The sequence below is a fragment of the Barbus barbus genome (genome assembly GCF_936440315.1).
Source record: "Barbus barbus genome assembly, chromosome: 32".
Lineage (NCBI taxonomy): Eukaryota > Metazoa > Chordata > Actinopteri > Cypriniformes > Cyprinidae > Barbus > Barbus barbus.
Genome location: NC_136760.1, coordinates 13,960,474 through 13,981,013, shown reverse-complemented (window position 1 = coordinate 13,981,013; position 20,540 = coordinate 13,960,474). Strand labels below are relative to the sequence as shown.

At 43.8% G+C, this 20,540-nt stretch overlaps 1 protein-coding gene across 1 annotated transcript; it reads left to right on the top strand.

Annotated features, from left to right (window-relative positions):
* Positions 1 to 829: 829 nt before the first annotated feature.
* Positions 830 to 20,084, top strand: LOC306852651 (kinetochore protein NDC80 homolog). Its single transcript, XM_079389654.1, has 17 exons — positions 830 to 893; positions 7,045 to 7,160; positions 7,287 to 7,367; positions 7,531 to 7,657; positions 14,786 to 14,958; positions 15,082 to 15,184; positions 15,898 to 15,987; positions 16,104 to 16,197; positions 17,032 to 17,132; positions 17,410 to 17,554; positions 17,628 to 17,833; positions 18,509 to 18,655; positions 18,748 to 18,837; positions 18,956 to 19,048; positions 19,192 to 19,322; positions 19,405 to 19,507; positions 19,796 to 20,084. Exons 2-17 carry the CDS (start codon positions 7,072 to 7,074, stop codon positions 19,919 to 19,921), a joined length of 1,899 nt encoding a protein of 632 aa, XP_079245780.1. The 5' UTR covers positions 830 to 893; positions 7,045 to 7,071; the 3' UTR covers positions 19,922 to 20,084.
* Positions 20,085 to 20,540: the final 456 nt, after the last annotated feature.

Sequence of the window (20,540 nt, the reverse complement as noted above, 5' to 3'; positions counted from 1 at the left end):
TGGTATATTGTATAAATCATGGTAATGAACACTACAATAACTAATGTACAACCACAAAAATGATCTGTTTTACGTTGTGTTCTGTGTATTATCATGTTGATGTACAAATCTGAATAAGATGTATAATATCAGTTCAAAGATGGCCCAAACTTGTTTTTTTTTGTTAATTTTCTGCTCTGAACAGCAAGAGAGCAAACCTATGACATAAAATGTTGTTTACAAGTCATTTACAAAACACCAAGATGTCAGTGGAAGATAAAAAAAAAAACAATCATATTAAAACACAATGAACCTGTTGTAGTGCCATGGTGCTGAATGGTTGCTATATAAATTAGCCATGGTATTTGCATGGCACTCCAAAGTGTTGTGGTATAAAGGTTAAGATGCCCCTTCCACCTTTAATTTTTCTCTACTGAATGTAATCTAAACAGATTTATTGATTGGCATATATATATATATATATGGATATATATATATCTTTATTAATCCTTACTTAACATCTGAATATTTTTTTGACTTATTCTGTCAGACCAGTTTTGAGGTTAAATGATCTTTTATAGTCATTGGATAATCAGATATTTTTGTAATCTGTGCATTTACGTTATGTTGAATAATAATAGGTTGTACATATATTGTGGACACAGTAATTCATTTAGATATGTATAGTAACGAATGTTTGTCATTTTAAAGCGAAAAGTTAAAGTGAAACCACTGGGTTAGGTGCAAAATTGGCACTAAATCCTAAAAGTATGTTTATTGCATACAGTCTCCGCCTCACCAGCAGGTGGCAGCACGGCGCTCGAACGGAGGCGTTGACGTAATCAGATTTCCGTTAAAAAGCGCTCGCGGAAATATTTGAAATCTAGTCGGAGAATCGACGGAAGAATATCCTGGTAAGTTATAGCGGAGTGTATATATATATATATCCCACTGTAGTATGCTTTATACCCAAGTATGACCTTATACAAGGTATATAACTTATATATTTGGTATCCTGATATACATTTCTGCTTTTATAACCCGAGAATCGTTCTCCAGCTGAAGTTTATATCGGATGTATTGTTTGGTGCAAAATTCTAATTTATTTCTTTACTAACAGAAATAATTCGTTCGTTGTTCAATTAACACAATTTAATGATTTTTGTAACATTTGTCACCTGTTTATGTCTCGAGAGTTTTAGATTATTATTGGCGCCTCTCTCTCTCTCTCTCTCTCTCTCTCTCTCTCTCTCTCTCAAGATTCAAATAGCTTTATTGGCATGGTGAAACAAATCTTTACATTGCCAAAGCTTTAATAACACTATACAATAAATAAAATAATAATGAAAAAATAAAAATAATATATATTTTTTTTTTATAGAAGTGCCTCTAGGCATATAGTGAGTGTGTTGGTAGTTCTTCTGTCCCGCTGGAGGTTTTTTCGTCGTGACAGGACCTCACATACCTGGCGGCCAGGTTTGAGCTTGCTGGGCTTTCTCCTTTGTCCATATTTGGTTTCTGAAGGATGTCTTTGTGGTGAGTTGTGAAATGGGGATAGAAAGTGTCCCTAATTTGTGCATATTTAGGGCAGGATGTCAGGAAGTGCAGTTCTGTTTCCACTTCATTTCCTGTGCAGTGGGGACACAGCCGGTCTTCTTTTGGTAGCCAGGTCTGTCTGTGTCTGCCGGTCTCTATATGGTGAGATTGTGTTGACTGAGTCTGTACATGCTCAGGACTTTTCTCAGTTTAGGGTCACTCACTGTACTCTGGTATCCTGCCAATTCATATTCTCTATTTAGGGCCAAATAGCATTCCAATTTACTTTGTAGGTGAAGATGAGTAATCAGAAGGTTTCTGCTGCACGGTTGGATAGACTCTATGTATCACGTAATATGAAGAATAGAGTTTTAAATTCAATTATTTTTCCCACTTCAATATCTGATCATAAATTTGTTACTATGGAGTGTACTTTTATTAAAAAGAATGCATAAAAGTCATTATTGGCATTTTAATGCTAAATTATTAGAAGATAAGTATTTTTGTGAGAATTTTAAGCTCTTTTGGGAGTCCTGGAAGAGTGAGAAAAATGGCTATGAAAACTGTATTCAATGGTGGGAGATAGGGAGGGTACAAATAAGGAATTTTTGTCAACAATATGTATCTCATTCTTCGTTTTGTATAAAACGGTTATTGGAATGTCTTGAAAAAGAAATTATTGGCGTTGAGCAAAGTATGATTGCAAATGACTCGGTAAACCTTAAAGTTCTGTGGACTGAAAAGACTAACCTGCTGAGCTCAATTTTGAATGAAAGTGTTAAAGGAGCTCTTGTGAGGAGTCGGTTTTTAACAGTAAGAGACATGGAGGCTCTTTTCTTTTTTTCTTTTTTTTTCTTTTTTAACTTGAACGTAAAAAAGAACAAGAGAAATTGATGTATTGTTTAAAAGACTGTAACGGTCGAGACACTTCTGATCAAGCAGAGATGCGTAACATTGCAGTGGATTTTTATTCCAGTCTATATGCTTCTGAAAAACTGGATGAACAATGTAGGAATGAACTGTTGAATGACCTTCCGGTTTTAACTTCAAAGCACAAAATTCTTTTAGAGACTGAATTTGCCTATGAAGAAGTCACGGCTACTGTTATGGGACTCTCTGTAGGTCGTGCACCTGGAATAGATGGACTGTCTGCCGAATTTAAGGCTTTCTGGCCTGTCCTTGGACATGATTACTTTGAAGTTCTTCAAAAAAGTATTATTGAAAAAATCCTTCCTAAGAGCTTTCAGCATGCAGTTTTAACGCTGCTCCCTAAGAAGGGGGATGTAACACTCATAAAGAACTGGAGACCTGTGGCAGTGTTGTGCTCAGATTACAAAATAATTTCTAAATGTTTGGCTAACAGATTAAACAATGTATTACATGTAATCATACATAAAGATCAGTCTTACTGTATAAAAGATAGATCTATTGTAGATAATCTGCATTTAGTAAGAGACTTGTATGATTATGCTTTTGATAATAAGATTGAAATGGGGTTTTTAACACTGGATCAAGAGAAGGCTTTTGATCGGGTGGATCATATTTTTCTCCTTGATGCTTTAAAGGCCTTTGGTTTTGGTGATAATTTTATTTCAATGATAAGGTTATTGTACACTGAAGCCACATGTATGATAAAAATGGCTGGTGGCCTAAGTACTCCTGTGAAAGTTCAAAGGGGAATTAGACAGGGCTGTCCCCTTTCGGGTCAGCTTTATAGTATAATTATTGAACCTTTGTTATGTAAACTAAGGAAAGAACTAGCAGGTTTACAAATTAATTCTTTTAACTCCCAGCAATCTGTTAAATTATCTGCATATGCGGATGATGTTACAGTTTTAATCAGAGGAGAGGATGATGTTGAAGTGGTAAAGAATGCACTAGGGTGTTATGGAAAAGCATCATCAGCCAAAGTTAACTGGTGTAAAAGTGATGCTGTGTGGTGTGGCCAAGTTGTTAAAAGTCCAGCACTTCCTGGAAGTTTACAATGGGTAAGGGCAGGTTTTAAATATCTGGGAGTTTTTTGGGGGACAAATGAATACAGAAAGCAAAACTGGGAGGGCCTGCTGGAGAAAGTACGTGCGCGGGTGTCTCATTGGAAATGGTTGCTGCCCCAGCTGTCCTACAGGGGAAGGGTGCTGATATGTAATAACCTCGTAGCCTCCTCCCTTTGGCACAGGATGATGATCCTTGAACCTCCAGAAGACCTTGTGAGACAAATTCAGAGATGTCTGGTGGATTTTTTCTGGTCGGGCCAGCATTGGTTAAAGGCACCAGTGCTGTATCTGCACAGACAGGAAGGAGGACAAGGCCTAGTGGATATCATATCCAGAGTAAAGACTTTCAGACTTCAAGTGGCTCAGAGACTGCTCTACGGGAAGGATATGAGCTGGGCCGGGATAGCATGTACCTTATTGAGGAAAGCAGGCAACATGCGACTAGATCGCCATCTGTTCCTGATGGAGATAAACAAGTTGGATCTTGCAGGACTAACATCCTTTTATAGATCACTTTTTAAAGCATGGACACTTTTCAAGTTTTCCCGGGAGTTGAACAATGCTCAAAGTTTATGGCAGAGAGAAGAACCATTGTTATTTAACTGAATTTGGATATTTTTAAAAATATATCACTTAGGAGAAGACTATGGGCTGCAAAAATCACAAAAATAGGATATTTGATACCTGAAGGTGAATGGTTATCACCTGAAATTTTTGCTGAAAAACTGGGCATGAGCTCAATTCGGGTGGCAAAGAACTTTTTGTCTCAGATAGCTCAGTTTTTGCCACAGAGTTATAGACGTTCTTTAGAAACTTATAATGGAGAGATGGACACACTTGTTTTTCTAGAATTGGAAATTACATCTGAAATTGAAAACTGGGAAGAAACTGAGGGTGGACTATTATCTTTTAAGACACCTCAGTTGGGAGTTTTCAGCAATACAGGAAAAAAATCACTGTATATATTGTGTGTCAAGAAACTACATCTTCATGCTCTCACAAACATAAAGGAGTCTAAATGGCAAGAGGTGTTTGGATCAGGTGCTTCCCCCAAGGGCAGCTGGAGGACCTTGTACAAACCTCCTATTGAAAAAAGAACTGGAGATCTTCAGTGGAGGTTAGTGCATGGTATAATGGCTACTAACAGATACAGAGCACGTCTTGATCCGCAGGTGAGGGAGGGATGCCCTTTCGTGGTATACAAGAAACTGTTTGTCATTTATTTTTAAATTGTGCTAGATTGCAACTGTTGTTTCCTACAATAGATAAGTGGTGTCAGAACCTGGGAGAAGTTTTCTCACCTATGCGTTTTATATATGGGCCTAGATATAAAAAAAATAAAAAGGAGTGTCATGTTTTATGGAATTTTTTGGAATTTGGGCAAGTTAAGTTGGCCATTTGGTTGTCACGCAAAGAAAAATTGTTAGGTAACGAGTCTTCTGAAGTTGATTTAGTCCTCAGGGGTTTAATAAGATCTCGATTTAAAAATTGAGTACACATATTACAAATTGGTTAATGATCTTGAAACTTTTAAATATAAATGGGGTGTAAATCAATGTGTTTGATGTCGACTGTAATGGAAATTTGAATTTTTTTTTTTTTTTTTTTTCTTGTGATAATGTGGTGTTCTGAATTATGGCACTAAATTACCTTTTATGTTTTTCTGTGGTAAAACATTTTAGTCTTTTGGTATTAAAGTGTTTTTAAAGTAAAAAAAGTCTCTCTCTCTGTCTGTCTCTCTCTGTCTCTGTCTCTCTCTCTCTCTCTCTCTCTCACTCACTGTCTCTCTTTCTCTCTCTCCCACTCACTCACTCACTCACTCTCTCTCAATTCAATTCAATTCAGTATTGCTTTATTGGCATTACTGTAAAAAATACAATCTTGCCAAAGCTTGAAATATAATAACAATGAAAATAACAGAATAAAAACATTATAACAATATAAACTTAAACATTTTAACAAATAAGAACTTGTGTGAACATTTCATACCAGTGTTTAACATATAAACACACACAGGCTGAGGGTAACTGTGATGGACAGTAGGGAAATACACTGAGGTCAGACATAATACACACATTACACATACACACACGTTCACCTGCTGTCTCTCAGGCTGTGGCACATCCACATGTATCTCGCAGCCAGTGCTGCTGTCTGTCCCTCTCCTAGTATTATCTTTATTTTGTTCCTCTTCATTCATGGCTGTAAAGTTCTTTATGATGTTTGTGAATTTGTTGATGTATACGTGTCTGATTGATTTAAATTGGTAACCGTGAAGTAGGAAGTGTGTCTCTGTCTCGATCTCTCCTGTCTCACAGTGAACACACACTCTTTGCTCTCTGGGTAACCAGCTCTTTCTGTGTCTGCCGGTCTCGATGGCTAGTCTGTGCTCACTGAGCCTGTACTTGGTCAGGATCTGTCTCTGCTTTGTGTCTCTTAACATTCTGGAGATATTCTTCTAATTCATATTTTAATTTTATAGTTCGATAGAGTTGTAATTTACTTTGTGTTTTGGTTTCTTGATGCCAATGTTCCAGATATATATCTTTAGATTGTTTGATAATTTGATTTATTTTGATGTTTGGGTGAGAAGCAGTGCTGGTCTGAGACTGGTTAGTGTTAGTAGAGTTAGTCGGGTTAGTAAGTCTCAGAACCAGCTGACTGAGTGGACTCTTTTCAGGGTCCAGTTCTTGGGTTTGTAGTGCTTTAAAATGTAGCAATTCTGTGGGACTTGATTTTAGATGCATCCAGAATTTGAGCAATCTCTTTTTTGTATATTTATAATCAATGAGAAACGACCTAATTCTGCCCTACATGCATTATTGGGTGTTCTCCTTTGTAATTTTAGAAACCTTTTGCAGAATTCTGTGTGTAGGGCTTCTGTTGGATGCCTGTCCCATCTAGTGTAGCTCTGATCACTGAGTGGACCCCAAACCTCACTTCCATACAGCGCTATGGGCTGAATCGCACTATCAAAGATTTTACACCAAATTGGAAGCGGCATTTCAATATTTCGGAATTTTTTTTCTTGATTGCGTATAGAGCTCTTCGAGCTTTATCTTTGAGAGCATTCACTGCCATACATAAACTCCCTGATGCAGTGATGATCAGGCCGAGGTAAGTGTACTGCATCGTGTGTTCTAGGGCGGCGCTGCCTAGACTGAACTGGTATCGGTGTTCTCTCTGTGTGTGTGTGTGTGTGTGTGTGTGTGTGTTTATTGCTGATTTCATTAGTAACAAGTAATTCATTGGTTATTCAATTAAAACAATTGGCGTTATTGCCGTTTATTTCTCTCTCTCTGTGTGTGTGTGTTCATTGCTTATTTTCCATACGTGTAAACAAGCTACACGTTTATATTGCTAACATATTAGGCACATAGTATAATTACAGTATAGTTTTGCTTTAGAAAAATGTCAAGTATTTAATGAATCTGCATGCTTTTTTCACATTCACGCTATATACGTTAATATACGTTAAAGCTCTCTTGAATCTTATCAATATAATAAGGTAATAATGTAATCTGTCCTACCTTAGGTGAAGAAGGTGTTTATAAAGGTCAAAATGAGTCGGCGACCCAGCGGCAAATATCCTGAGATGCCCATGCGTGTGACAGACCGCAGGATGAGTCTGCTCAACGCCACCCCTCAAAAGTACAACCCATCTATTTTTTTCTATTATATGACGAGAGTGTTTGAGTACACATTGATGTGGTTCTGTTTTCAGCAGGATACACGTGTTATTTTATATATAACACATCGACTTTGATTTCATTACAGTAAGGATAATGTCTTTGGTAAGCTGAACATACCTAAACCTCATTCTACCACATCTGAGAGACGAACAAGCTTTTTTGGGAAGTGAGTCTGACAGTGAAAGTTAAACAAATGTTGCATGATCATGATTTTTTTTTTTTTTTTTGTCATTGTGCATTGTAATTCTTAATGATGCAATACGGTCTTTTCTTACACCTTAATTAGTTAATCATGTAGCATGTCTTCACTTCTCTCTACCTCACCACAGAGGCCTTGGGCCAGGTGGCCAGAGGAACAGCATGTTTGGGGCCTACGGGGGCCCAGAGAAGCTGAAGGACCCAAGACCCCTACATGACAAGGCTTTTGTCCAACAGTGTATCAAGCAGCTTTGTGAAGTATGGTATTATGTGTACATTAAAATAATATTGCAGGGTTCAGTACAGCACAAAAATAATTTTAATTTGGCTAGGGCTGTGCAATTAATCAAATTAGATTATCATGCGCATCTCGTCAGTAAAGCCAGTTTCTTGATTAGCAGAAATTCACTATCACCTGCTTGCAGATGGAGCGGCAATTACTACGCAGAGCCGTAGTTCACTGACAAGCTGGGCAATATCGCGTTCATAATTGAAGGCAATTCGTCTGCGATTTAACACGATATTGCCTATCTTGTCAATGAACTACGGCTCGGTGTAGTACCGTAACTGCCGCTCCATCTGAAAGCAGGTGATGGCGATTTTCTGCTAATCAAGAAACGTCTCGGTTACGTATGTAACCCTCGTTCCCTGAAGAAGGGAACGGAGACGTCACGTCGGTGACCGACGAATTGGGATCTCGCTTAGAGAGACCAATCCCCTACGAGAGTATCTAAACAAGCCAATGGATATTGGCATGCGATTATTGCATCCAGCTGCCGCTAATCACAGCGTGAGTATAAGTAGGCAGCGCATATTCAGGTTTTCGCTGAAGAGCCGAGCCGGTGACCCGGCCGCTCAGCGGTGGTACAGCAGCCGTGGCGACGGGACGTGACGTCTCCGTTCCCTTCTTCAGGGAACGAGGGTTACATACGTAACCGAGACGTTCCCTATCAGTCGGTCACTCCGAGTCACGTCGGTGACCGACGAATTGGGATCCCTACCAAAGGGCCACGGGTACTGCCCCTTCCAGTGTCCTGTGGAAGCCTCCTGAGCCCCTATTTTTTTGGCGCAGGTCAGGGCTACCACAGAAGACCAACTACTGTTGCCATGGCACTACCCACTCCGTAAGACTGGATAACACTGGGAAAACGTACCCGTTCCAGTTGGAACCGGACGCTACGGAAGCTCGCCCTTCCCGCAGGAGGTTCGGAGCAATTACGCATATGATCAACCTTAGGCGCATATGGAGAATTAGAGGAAATTGTACCTCATGGAGATTGGCAGAAGACCTGCCGGGGAAACACGGGCTCTCAGGCTATACCGTGGACTATACACATATGGGGTCCAAAAGGCCTTTCGTATGGAACCCAGCCCTCTACCGGTTCTCGTGGATTCAGCGAGTGAGGGCCTGGCGTCAGATGCTCCGCCACATCTGACTGCCAAGGGGACGGAGGAACTCGACAGGGTCTACAGTACGGACTCTCTGGAGCAGTTTTAGCAAGCCGACCCGAAAACGGAACCTCTCAGTGCTTCTACCCGTTTGAGGTGAGAACACAGGAGGAAACCGGTTCCACACGAAGGCTATAGAACCTAGCGAACGTGTTAGGGGTCGCCCAGCCCGCAGCTCTACAAATATCTGCCAGCGAGGCGCCACGAGCCAACGCCCAGGAGGATGCAACAGCTCTAGTAGAGTGAGCTCTCAACCTGAACGGGCAGGGCACACCCTGTACCTGATAAGCCAGGGTGATGGCGTCCACTATCCAGTGGGCCATCCTCTGCTTGGAGACGGCCTTCCCCTTCTGCCGGCCTCCGTGACAGACAAAGAGCTGGTCTGAGGTCCTGAAGCTTTGTGTCCTGTCAACGTAGCATCTTAGCGCTCGGATGGGACAAAGCAAAGCAAGGGCTGGGTCTGCCTCCTCCGAGGGCAGCGCTTGCAGGCTCACCACCTGGTCCCTGAAGGGAGTAGTGGGAACCTTGGGCACGTAGCCAGGCCGGGGCCTCAGGATTACCTGGGAGTCAGCCGGCCCGAACTCTAGGCACGAATCGTCGACCGAAAATGCGTGCAGGTCCCCTACCCTCTTGATGGAGGCCAATGCAAGCAGGAGCAGAGTCTTCATTGAAAGAAACTGCAGCTCAACTGACTGCAAAGGCTCAGATGGGGCCTGCTGTAGTGCTTTGAGCACTAGAGACAGGTCCCAAGAGGGTATAGAGGGGGGCCGTGGAGGATTTAACCTTCTTGCCCCCCTAAGGAACCTGATGACCAAGTCATGCTTACCTACCGACTTCCCTTCCACGGGGTCATGGTTGGCAGCAATCGCAGCCACATAGACTTTAAGGGTGGAGGGAGACAGCCTTCGCTCCAACCCCTGCTGCAAAAAGGAAAGCACGACTCTGATCGGGCACTTTCGGGGGTTTTCTCGGTGAGAAGAACACCACTCGACGAACAGGTTCCATTTCAAGGCGTAGGCCTGTCTCGTGGACGGCGCTCTAGCCGAAGTGATGGTGTCAACTACCCCTTGGGGTAGGTCACCTAGAACCTCCGCGTCCGGTCCAGGGACCAGACATGTAGCTTCCAGAGGTCTGGACGCGGGTGCCATAGGGTGCACCGTCTCTGAGTCAGTAGATCCTTCCTCAGAGGAATCTGCCAAGGAGGGGCTGTCACGAGGAGCATTAGTTCTGAGAACCAAGTCCGAGTGGGCCAGTACGGCGCCACGAGCAGGACCTGCTCCTCGTCCTCCCTGATCTTGCATATTGTTTGTGCGAGAAGGCTCACTGGGGGAAACGCATACTTGCGAAGGCCCCGCGGCCAGCTGTGTGCCAGTGCATCCGTGCCGAGTGTTCCCTCGGTCAGGGAGTAAAACATCTGGCAATGAGAGGTTTCTAGAGACGCAAACAGGTCTACCTGAGCGGGTCCGAAACGTCTCCAAATCAGCTGGACCGTCTGGGGATGGAGTCTCCACTCTCCGGGGAGCGCAGCTCGTGACAGCTCGTCGGCTGCCCGGTTGAGCAAGCCCGGAATATAAATGGCACGAAGCGACCTCAGATGCTTCTGACTCCAGAGGAGGAGGTGGCGGGCGAGTTGCGACATGCGACGGGAGCGCAGACCACCTTGTCGGTTAATGTACGCAACGGTCGCAGTGTTGTCCGTGCGGACCAGTACGTGTTTGCCTCGTAACCGCTTTCTGAGGCGGATCAAGGCCAGACGTACCGCTAGCAACTCTAGGCAATTGATGTGCCAGTGCAGTTGGGGGCCCGTCCAAACCCCCGACACCGCAAGCCCGTCGAACGTGGCACCCCAGCCGGTGGTGGAGGCATCCGTGAAAATCACAGCATGCCTGGAGACCTGTTCCAGGGGCACTCCTGCCCGCAGAAACGAAAGGTCTGACCACGGGGTGAGGGTTCGGCGGGAGGCCGGTGTGACTTGGACCCGGTGAGTGCCGCGCTGCCACGCCCACCTCGGGACTCGGCCATGGAACCAGTGTTGAAGCGGCCTCATATGAAGCAGCCCCAGCGGCGTGACTGCCGCTGCAGCCGCCATATGCCCCAGGAGCCTCTGAAATTGTTTCAGTGGGGCCGCTGTCCTGCTCTTGAACGCATTCAAGCAGTTCAACACCGACTGAGCACGTTCCTGCGTGAGGCGTGCTGTCTGACTGACCGAATCCAACTCCATACCGAGAAAAGAGATCCTCTGCGTCGGGGAGAGTTTGCTCTTTTCCCAGTTGACCCGAAGGCCCAACTGGCTGAGGTGTGAGAGCACCAAATCCCTGTGTTCGCACAACTGGTCCTGAGACTGAGCCAGTATGAGCCAGTCGTCGAGGTAGTTGAGAATACGAATGCCCTGTTCTCTCATGGGAACTAGGGCTGCCTCCGCAACTTTCGTGAAGACACGGGGCGACAGGGACAGCCCGAAGGGCAGGACCTTCTACTGATATGCCCGTCCTTCGAACGCAAACCGCAGGAATGGCCTGTGGCGCGGAAGGATCGACACATGGAAGTACGCGTCCTTCAGGTCGATCGCTGCAAACCAATCTCGGGGACGGACGCACCCGAAGATGCGTTTCAGCGTGAGCATCTTGAACGGAAGCTTGTGAAGAGCCCGGTTCAAGAGACGCAGATCCAAGATCGGTCTCAACCCACCGCCTTTCTTGGGTACAATGAAGTAGGGGCTTTAAAACCCCGACCTCATATCGGCTGGAGGGACCGGCTCTATCGCACCCTTCGCCAGTAGGACTGCGATCTCTGCGCGCAAGACAGGAGCATCTAACGCTTTCGCTGAAGTGAAGTGGACGGCCCTGAACTTGGGAGGACGCCGGGCGAACTGAATCGCATAGCCGAGTCTGATGGTCTGGTGGAGCCAACGAGACAGACTGGGAAGCCCTAACCAGGCCCCCAGAAACTGTACAAGTGGCACCAGCGGAACCACTGACGTACCCGCGGCGGGGCAGCGAGGAGAAACGCAGGGACCGTGCTCGGGCGTCTCTTTGCCGGTCCGAAGCAGGGTCAGCGTGTGTGGAACACCAACCTGCGTTTTGGCAGAGGGTGCGTGGGTAGTACGGTTGACCGCACTCCCGAACCGCCCACAGCTGCTCACTGGCGAGAGAGGTGGGATAGTGTGGATCAAGACTGACTCGTCCACAACTCCCCGTCCCCTCGGGGGACCCAGAGATAGAGGAAACTGCTCTTTTGTCGAGTTTTTGGGTGCCACTGACCGAGAGGTCAGTGGCGGGGAAAAAAGAAACAAGATTCTCCGCCCGGCCCTCCTCCGGGGGAGGGAGTGGTGCGATCACCATCTCCCGAAGAGCATCCCCCCCCATCTCTGGGTCGCCCGTCTCAGGGCCGCTTGCTCTTACGCTTGCCACCAGGTTTGGCGGGGGCCTGGACGGGCGGGGCGGCTGCCCTGCGGCCGGCTCCACGGCGCTGCTTTGCTGCGCGGGAGCGGGGGCGGCGGCAGGTGGCCGCCCTCGGCGACTAGCAGGCTGAGGCGCTGCCACCGGCGGCCGCGTGGAGGCAGCAGCTGCACGCCGGGGCAGGATGTGCCTGATGGCCTCAGTCTGTCTCTGTGCAGCGGAGAACTGCTGGGCAAAGTTCTCCACTGTGTCGCCGAAAAGGCCGGCCTGGGACACAGGGGCGTTCAAGAACTGTCTCTTTTCGCATCCCTCATGTCCGCCAGACACAGCCAGAGATGGCGCTCCTGGACCACCATAGTGGACATCGCACGGCCCAGAGACCGCGCCGTAACCTTCGTCGCCCGTAGCGCGAGGTCCGTGGCGGTACGAAGTTCTCTGAGAACTTCTGGGTCGTGACCACCCTCGTGCAGGTCTCTCAGTGCCTTAGCCTGATGAACCTGCAACAACGCCATAGCGTGTAAGGCGGAAGCAGCTTCACCACAAGCCGTATACGCACTGCCGGTCAGGGCCGACGAGTGCCTACAGGCCTGGGAAGGGAGCAACGGAACCCCACGCCAAGTGGTAGCAGTAGTCGGACACAATTGCATCGCAACTGACCGCTCCACCGGCGGGATGCCCGTATACCCCCGCGCTACCCCACCATCAAGGGTGGTGAGGGAGGACGAACCACCAGACCGGTTTCGGGCAGTGAAAGGTGCCTTCCATGATCTAGTGAGCTCATCATGCACCTCCGGGAAGAAAGGCACCAGGGTGGGGCCCTGAGAACCAGCGCGAGCCACCCCGAGAAACCAATCGTCCAACCTAGAGGGTTCGGGACGCGGTGGAGGATTCCACTCGAGCCCGACCCTTTCGGCGGCCCGGGCAAGCATAGCCACCATCTGTGGATCCGAATCCGGAACCGCTGACCGCCTAGAGGGTGGCAACGGTGCCGAATCATCATCTCCAGAGAGGTCAGACTCACCCTCCGACGCAGCGATTGACATCTGGTCACCGAGGGGAGCACCAAAGGATACAGCTGGTACTCCATGAGAGGGTCCAGCATGCTCCCTTGGCAGCTCCACAGGCTGCGAAGTGCCGGTGGCAGGAAGGACCCCCCCCTGAGGGGAATTCCTCACTGTCACCGTTAGACCAGTCCGGCCACTGTCAGAGGTAGTGGTCCCCCGGCTGCCGCCAGGAGGAGCCCTAGATCTAGGAAACGGAGCCTGGTCCGCAACTCCGCGACGGTCATCCTCCCGCAGTGAGAGCATGACTCGTCCACGAAAGCTGCCTCAGCGTGATCAAAGCCCAGACACGAGAGGCAACGATCGTGACCATCACCCGGCGCCAGGTAACGACCGCATCCAGAAACGCACGGGTGGAAAGGCATCTTGAAAAAGACGCGTCTTTAAAAAGACGTTCCACCCGTGAATGCTCTTTTAGAGAAAAGCACTCTTTTAGTGTGCTGAAGCGCACAGGGGAGATGGCCGCTTGCAACACGATCAGAGGGTAGTGCAATCCGATGTGTGCAACCCACTCGACAGAAGGAGACCACCGCCGCTGACGCGCCGTCACACCAACACACTGACTTGCAGACACCTATGCAGAGTTGGTCAGGAGCAGAACGAAGAACGCTCGGCTCCGAAGCGAAAAGCTGAATATGCGCTGCACCCGCTGCCTACTTATACTCACGCTGTGATTAGCGGCAGCTGGATGCAATAATCGCATGCCAATATCCATTGGCTTGTTTAGATACCCTCGTAGGGGATTGGTCTCTCTAAGCGAGATCCCAATTCGTCGGTCACCGACGTGACTCAGAGTGACCGACTGATAGGGAACTGGCTTTACTGACGAGATGCGCATGATGATTGAATTCGATTAATTGCACAGCCCTAAATTTGGCCTTTTTACTGGATGTGAATAGGCCAAATTTAGCTTGAAATTTGAAAGTTTCAAATTTATTGAAGCACTTATCCACCTTATTCTTCAACGTGGAAGTAAGCCTGTGGGCGAAACTTCTAGTTCGTTAGCCGCTATAGGGAAATAATGAGAAGAATAATGTATAGTAAATGGTAAAACTGTACTATAAACACTGGAAGCCATTCCCATAAAAATGACAAATGGTCTCTCCCACTCTTACAACAAGGTGGATAAATTCAGTAAATAAAATAAACTATTGACAAAAAAACAACAAAATGACTAAAGATTTTATTTTTATATTTTAGTAAAACAAAGTCAAAATATTAACAGCAACTGTAATAGCATATTAATGCTATTAAAGTTAAGTTTCACAGCCAGGGCTTTCACCATAAATGGATTTTTAAACATAGTAAGCATAAATTGCTCTGGTTATTTTCAGCTCTAAATGTATAAATTTCATCAGTTAGAAAATTCCTTTATTACGCAGTCAAAGAACTCCTGCAATCATGAGCAGCAAGAAAAATCAAAAATGAATTGTAACCAGGGGTTTGGCCCGATGAGTATATTTTCTTGTTATTTCTAGTTCCTGATGGAGAGAGGCTTTCCAGGCAGCGTCACAGTGAAGTCTCTCCAATCTCCATCCACAAAAGAGTTTTTAAAGATATTCGAATTCATCTACACTTTACTGGAACCATCCTTTCAGATGCCCACTGCCAAAGTGGAGGAGGAGATCCCAAGAATGCTCAAAGATCTGGGGTAATGACAATATGAAAAACAAAGAACAACAATACTAATTCATTAGTACATGCTGTATGAATCAGTTAAAATATAGTAGTAATCTGTCTTAATCACTAAGATATGGTTATGGTTTCATTTCAGATACCCGTTTGTGCTCTCAAAAAGCTCCATGTACTCCATTGGTGCTCCTCACACCTGGCCTCAGGCTCTTGGAGCTCTTATCTGGCTCATCGACACAGTCAAGGTGACTCTTCTCCAGACCTTTAACAGGGTTATGTGATCAATAATCTGAATAAAACTTATGATATAAGGGAAACCTTTTAACTAATTCTGACCAGTCAGTGTCACTATTGCTCATACTTGGGGTTAAGGGTTCGTTCAAATCTTTATCACACTGTCTACACGGGGCGGAACCGTTTGAGGCTCTCTACACTGGATGTGTCAAAGCAAATGTTCATATTTGTACACTAAATTAAAAAGTTTTGGGTTGAGATTTTTTGGTTTTGAAAGGTCACTTATATTATTTATAATATTAATAGTCATAATACTAATAGTAATAATAGACACTTATTAAAAGTATTAAGTGTTATAAGTAATGATTGTTTGGAGAATAGAAAGTTAAAATGAGCAGAATTTCTTAGAAATGCAAATATTTTGATAATTAAAAATGTTTTTACTGTCACTTTTACTCAATTTAATGAGTCCTTGCTGAAAAGTGTGAATTTAAAAGGAGATTTTTTTTTTCTTTTTTTAAATGAAAGCGTATGTCCGAAATAAAACAGGCTTCCATTTACTGTCAGCTACTCATCCAGTGTAGACAGCTTTGGTTGATTTTAAAATAGGTTCTAACCGCTTTTGACATGGAGTGGGCTCTTTTGTCTTGGGCCAGTAAGCAACCAGTTACATGCAACAGGAAACGTTGTAGCATTGCCTGACATGTAGATTTGGTCTCTGCAGCTCTTCGGTGATATGAGAGGGCAGAGCCAGCTGTTCTCTGACTTCTCAGATGAACCGTGTGATCTAGAAGAAGGGGCCGATTACAACAAGGTATCTGCGACAAAGTCAGCATTGACTGTTTCAGCAGTCATTTTGTAGATTTTGCTTCCCTGAACTGTAGACCTCACACATTTGCCAAATTTGTGTGTATGTGCTGTTAACTCTAGCTGTTGATGGAGTACTGCTCTGACACCTACAACAAGTTCATGCAGGGAGCAGATACATTTGATGAGGAGGATGAAGACTATCTTAATAAACTAAGTAAGTCATGTTGCAGTGCGACTGTCAAACACTGCGCTTTTTTGGATGGGGATGGGGGGGGGGGGGGGGGGGGGGTTTGACCTTTTGAACAACTTCTTAAATTAAAGGGATAGTTCAAACACAATCATATTTTTAAGAATGTGGGTAACTAAACATTTGCTAGTAGCCATTGACTTCCATAGTATCGAGGGGAAAAAATACTATGGAAGTCAGTCGGATCCCGCAGCTGTTTGGCTGCCAGTATTCTTCAAAATATCATCTCAGCAGCAGAAGAAAGAAGCTAATACATGTGAGGAATTTTTGGGTGGACTAACCTTAAAAACCTCTTATGTACCGAATTTTTTTTTTTAATTTTAAAGAGTTAAAGTATTTTCTAACTGCATGTTATAGATCTCATTGAACTCAAATTATCCATGCATGGGTTTTTTTTTTTTTACTTGTAAAGTTTTTAATAATGTTAAAAATAGACCTTAGTTCCTGTGGTGATGTATACAGGGCGTCTCCAATCATTTTCCGCAAACTTGCTTATCTCGCTCCTTTTTGAGTGCTTCACCCACCCACGTCTCAAAATCCAATCAACGACCGATGTGATAAGTCGTCACCCTGTATTTTTTTTTTCTTTTTTGATGATCTGATACTCCTGGATGTGTCACGTTGCTTTTCTACAGCATTCATAAACCTCGTATTTGGCAACTAAAACCAAAAATAATGAAAAACTTACCTTAAACCTTATTTTACCTTAATTTACACTTTTAATAACCCCAATCTTACAAAATATATTTTTGACTAATGCAAAATAGTTATATGGCTAATACATTTTCTGAATTCTCTCAGAGAAGCTGTACAATGTGGATGAGGCGCTGTTACAGTCCCAGCAGGAGAAACATGCAATGCTGATGGAGCATATGGAGATGCTTGAAAGAGAAAGCCAAACTGTGAGTCTGTACATGTTTCCTTGTCATTTCTAATGAGGATTACTACTTGCTAGATTCTACTAATTTTAAAATGATAGTCAGTCAACCCTGTGAATTACACACTCTGGGCTTCTCTCAGACACCAAATGCCAAAAATGTATGATATGATCCCAGATATAACAAAGAAAATGTTTATGTATTGTGAGTACTAGGGTAGATGTGACCTAGGACATTTAAGGTCTTACATGTACGGAGAACGGAGTTTTCACTAATGTGGGGACTTTGTGTATGTTTACAGGATCGTTTAGTAGGGAAGAGGACCGAGAAGCTCAGGTTACAGGCTGATCTGCAGAAGCTGCAGAACTATCGCTGTACTCTGGAGGCTCATAAAACTGGACTGGAGAATAAAGCTGCTGGCCTAGCTGAGGAGCTCGAGGCTGCTGGTGAGAGAGATTACAAGATTCAGATACAAATGCTTTGAATACAATTTGCTTAATTTCCCTGTTCTATGTACAGAGATGCAGCTGGAGGGTCTGAAGCAGGAGAGGACGAGGCTGCAGCACATCCTGGAGAATCAGAAGTTCACTCCAGCTGATATAGAGCGTATTAACAGAGAGCGGAATGAACTGCAGCAGACCATTCAAAGCCTAAACCAGAGTCAAGAGGAGGCGGAGCAGCTGGTGTGGAACGAGGAGGTCAACCTGTCCAAAACCAAAGAGAAGGTCAGGGATTTCCACATGTCCCAGCCAGTTGATCTGAAATCGCATACTGTCTGAATAGTTTTCATAATTTGTATAAGTACTGCCTTCGTGACCTTTTAAAAAAAAAAAAGTTCTATATTATGAATGTGTGCATTACAATTGAGATATGGACGTAGTACCATAATGTCATGTGATGTCAACTCCTTTCTGTGGCCTCTTTGGAAAATCTGAGATTTGTTGTTTAATCTAGCATAATGAGACATTTATAAGCAATTTTTTTTTTTTTAAAAAGGATGATAATTTTTTGATTGTGAACAAATTATCTAAAGGATCTTCAGTGCAGCGTAATGGTTAAGAGGAAGTTGCAATGCATCTGACAAGTGACCAACCACAGTTTTTTACTTGTGTACATAAATCTGAAAAAAATAATAAACCAGCAGAAACTATAACAGAATAAATTAGTGCCTCAAGAAAATGAAGCAGAATATTTTGCAGTATCAAATGGTGAATGTCTTTCAAAGATGTGATGACAATTGCTCTGTTTCTATTAATAAGGAGTTTCGTAAAGCCAGCCAATTAGATTCAAGCTTTTGTGTTTTCTGTGCTGAATACATTATTCAGTCAGTTCGATCCATCTAGCTTTTAAGATGCAGGCTAACACATGTAAACATTAGAATTTTTCTCATTTTGTTGCAGGTGGAGTTGAAGGTTGCGGAGTATAATAAACTGGGTCGTAAGCTGAAGCTCATCCCGCAGTCAGCAGAGAACGCCTGCGGTCATGACTTTGAGATCAGAGCAGATTACAGCGCCACAACCATCACACAGTACAAGACACAGATACAGGTACCGTCGCTACAGCTGTCCGTCAAAGAGGCTTCTTTTTTGTAACTATCAAGGACTTTAATTAATTTCTCTGACTTGTCTTACTCTGGTAGAACCCTCTGAAGAACATGATGGTAGATGTGGAGGATGAACACAGCAGACTCACAAATGTGAATTTGAGTTTGGAAGAGAGTGTTGAACAGGTGTGAGACTTTTATTCCACTCATTTTTGCCAAACAATTGTGAATTATAAGAGTTGAATTTACGGTGTTCAGATTGTAAAACGTTGTAGTGCATATCACCATTCCAACTGTTGATTAGGTGAAGTCCAACATCTTTGATAAGGAGACTGACATCAAGCATCTAAAGGAACAGATTCGCAGAGTCGACCAACAGCTTGAGCATGACATGCAGGTACAATGCATTTAGCATTTCAGATTTTAAACCTGCTAAAAATATATCGGCTTGTATGTTAATTGAATTCATGGGCTTTGTTTATTGACACATTTGAAATTGTCACTCGGCACATGTGATTGAATTAGTTATGCTGTGTGTAGGAAATGGCTCAAGAGGAGGAGAAGTGGGCAGCTGAGGTGGACTCTGCTGAAACCCACAAGAAGCGTTTGGAAAAGAACGTGATGCAGGGATTTGAGGAAGCCGAGGAGGAACTCAAAGCTGCCCAACAACAGTGAGCATCCACTTTATTCTTAATGCGTCACCTGTTAATTATTTTTTATTTTATTTTTTTTACATCTGAACTTCTCCATCAGGTATCACGTGGTCGTGCAGGAGACTAATGAGGAGAACCGCATGGTTTCCAAGAATCTGACTGATGTCCTCAATTCTGCAGCAAACCACCTGTGTGCAGTTGAAGTATGTGATGGTTTTGCTCGCAATTACCAGAAACCTCTTTACTTTATATGTGCTACTTGAGCTGAAAGATTTTGAACACCGAGATCTATCAACACTGCCTGCGACATTTTAGTAACTTTTAAATAAATGTAGTCTTGCTACACTTTCTGATTTAAAGCAGTCAGAATGTGACTTGTAGCCAAAATTAACAAAAATTCTTTACATAACCTCCCATTCTTGTCTGAAATGTTCACTTTTTTTATACTGGTGTAGAATTTGCCTGTAAACAAAAACATCTTTGTTTTTTAGAAACACTGCAATGAGCAGCTAAAACGGTTTGGTAAGCTGAAGGAAGTCATTCATGAAGATGAGGCTGACATGAAAGAGCTAATGGATCTAGTGGAAAACTTCAAGAAGGAAGTGAACTGTGTTTAACACCTGATAGCTTGAATTTGTAAATAGTTTTACCGTTAGAGTTGTTTTTGTTTTGTGTGCCCCCCCCCCCCCCATATGAGTTGAAGATATTGTCTTTTGGAGACAGAATCATACTTGTGTATTTACTTGTTTGTTTACTAAAAATAAATGTTTTTGCAGATCAAAATGTGATGTTTATTGTAAAAGTCTGCTTATCTTACATAGATTAGTATGGGATCAGACTATATTAAAATGGCATTAGTTTTACTTCCTCTTTGTGAAATAATACATTTAAAAAAATTATTTTGACTTATATTTGCTGGAAAACTTTAGAGAGCAAGTTAATGATTAAACACTATGGCCTGGTTTCACAGCCCGGGCATAGACTAAGCCAGGATTAGGCCATTGTTCAATTAGGAAATTTAAGTAATTTTTATTAAAATGCCTTAGAAAAAAACATTACTGGTGTGCATCTTGAGACAAAACAAAGGCACTGATATATTTTATGATCAGTCAGTGCAAGTTTCTTTCTTTTTTAGTCTGGAACTAGGCTTAAGCCTTGTCTGTGAAACCGGGGGAAGGACTCTTACTATATACCAAACCAAAATCAGATATAATTGTCCTTGTGAAATTATGCATT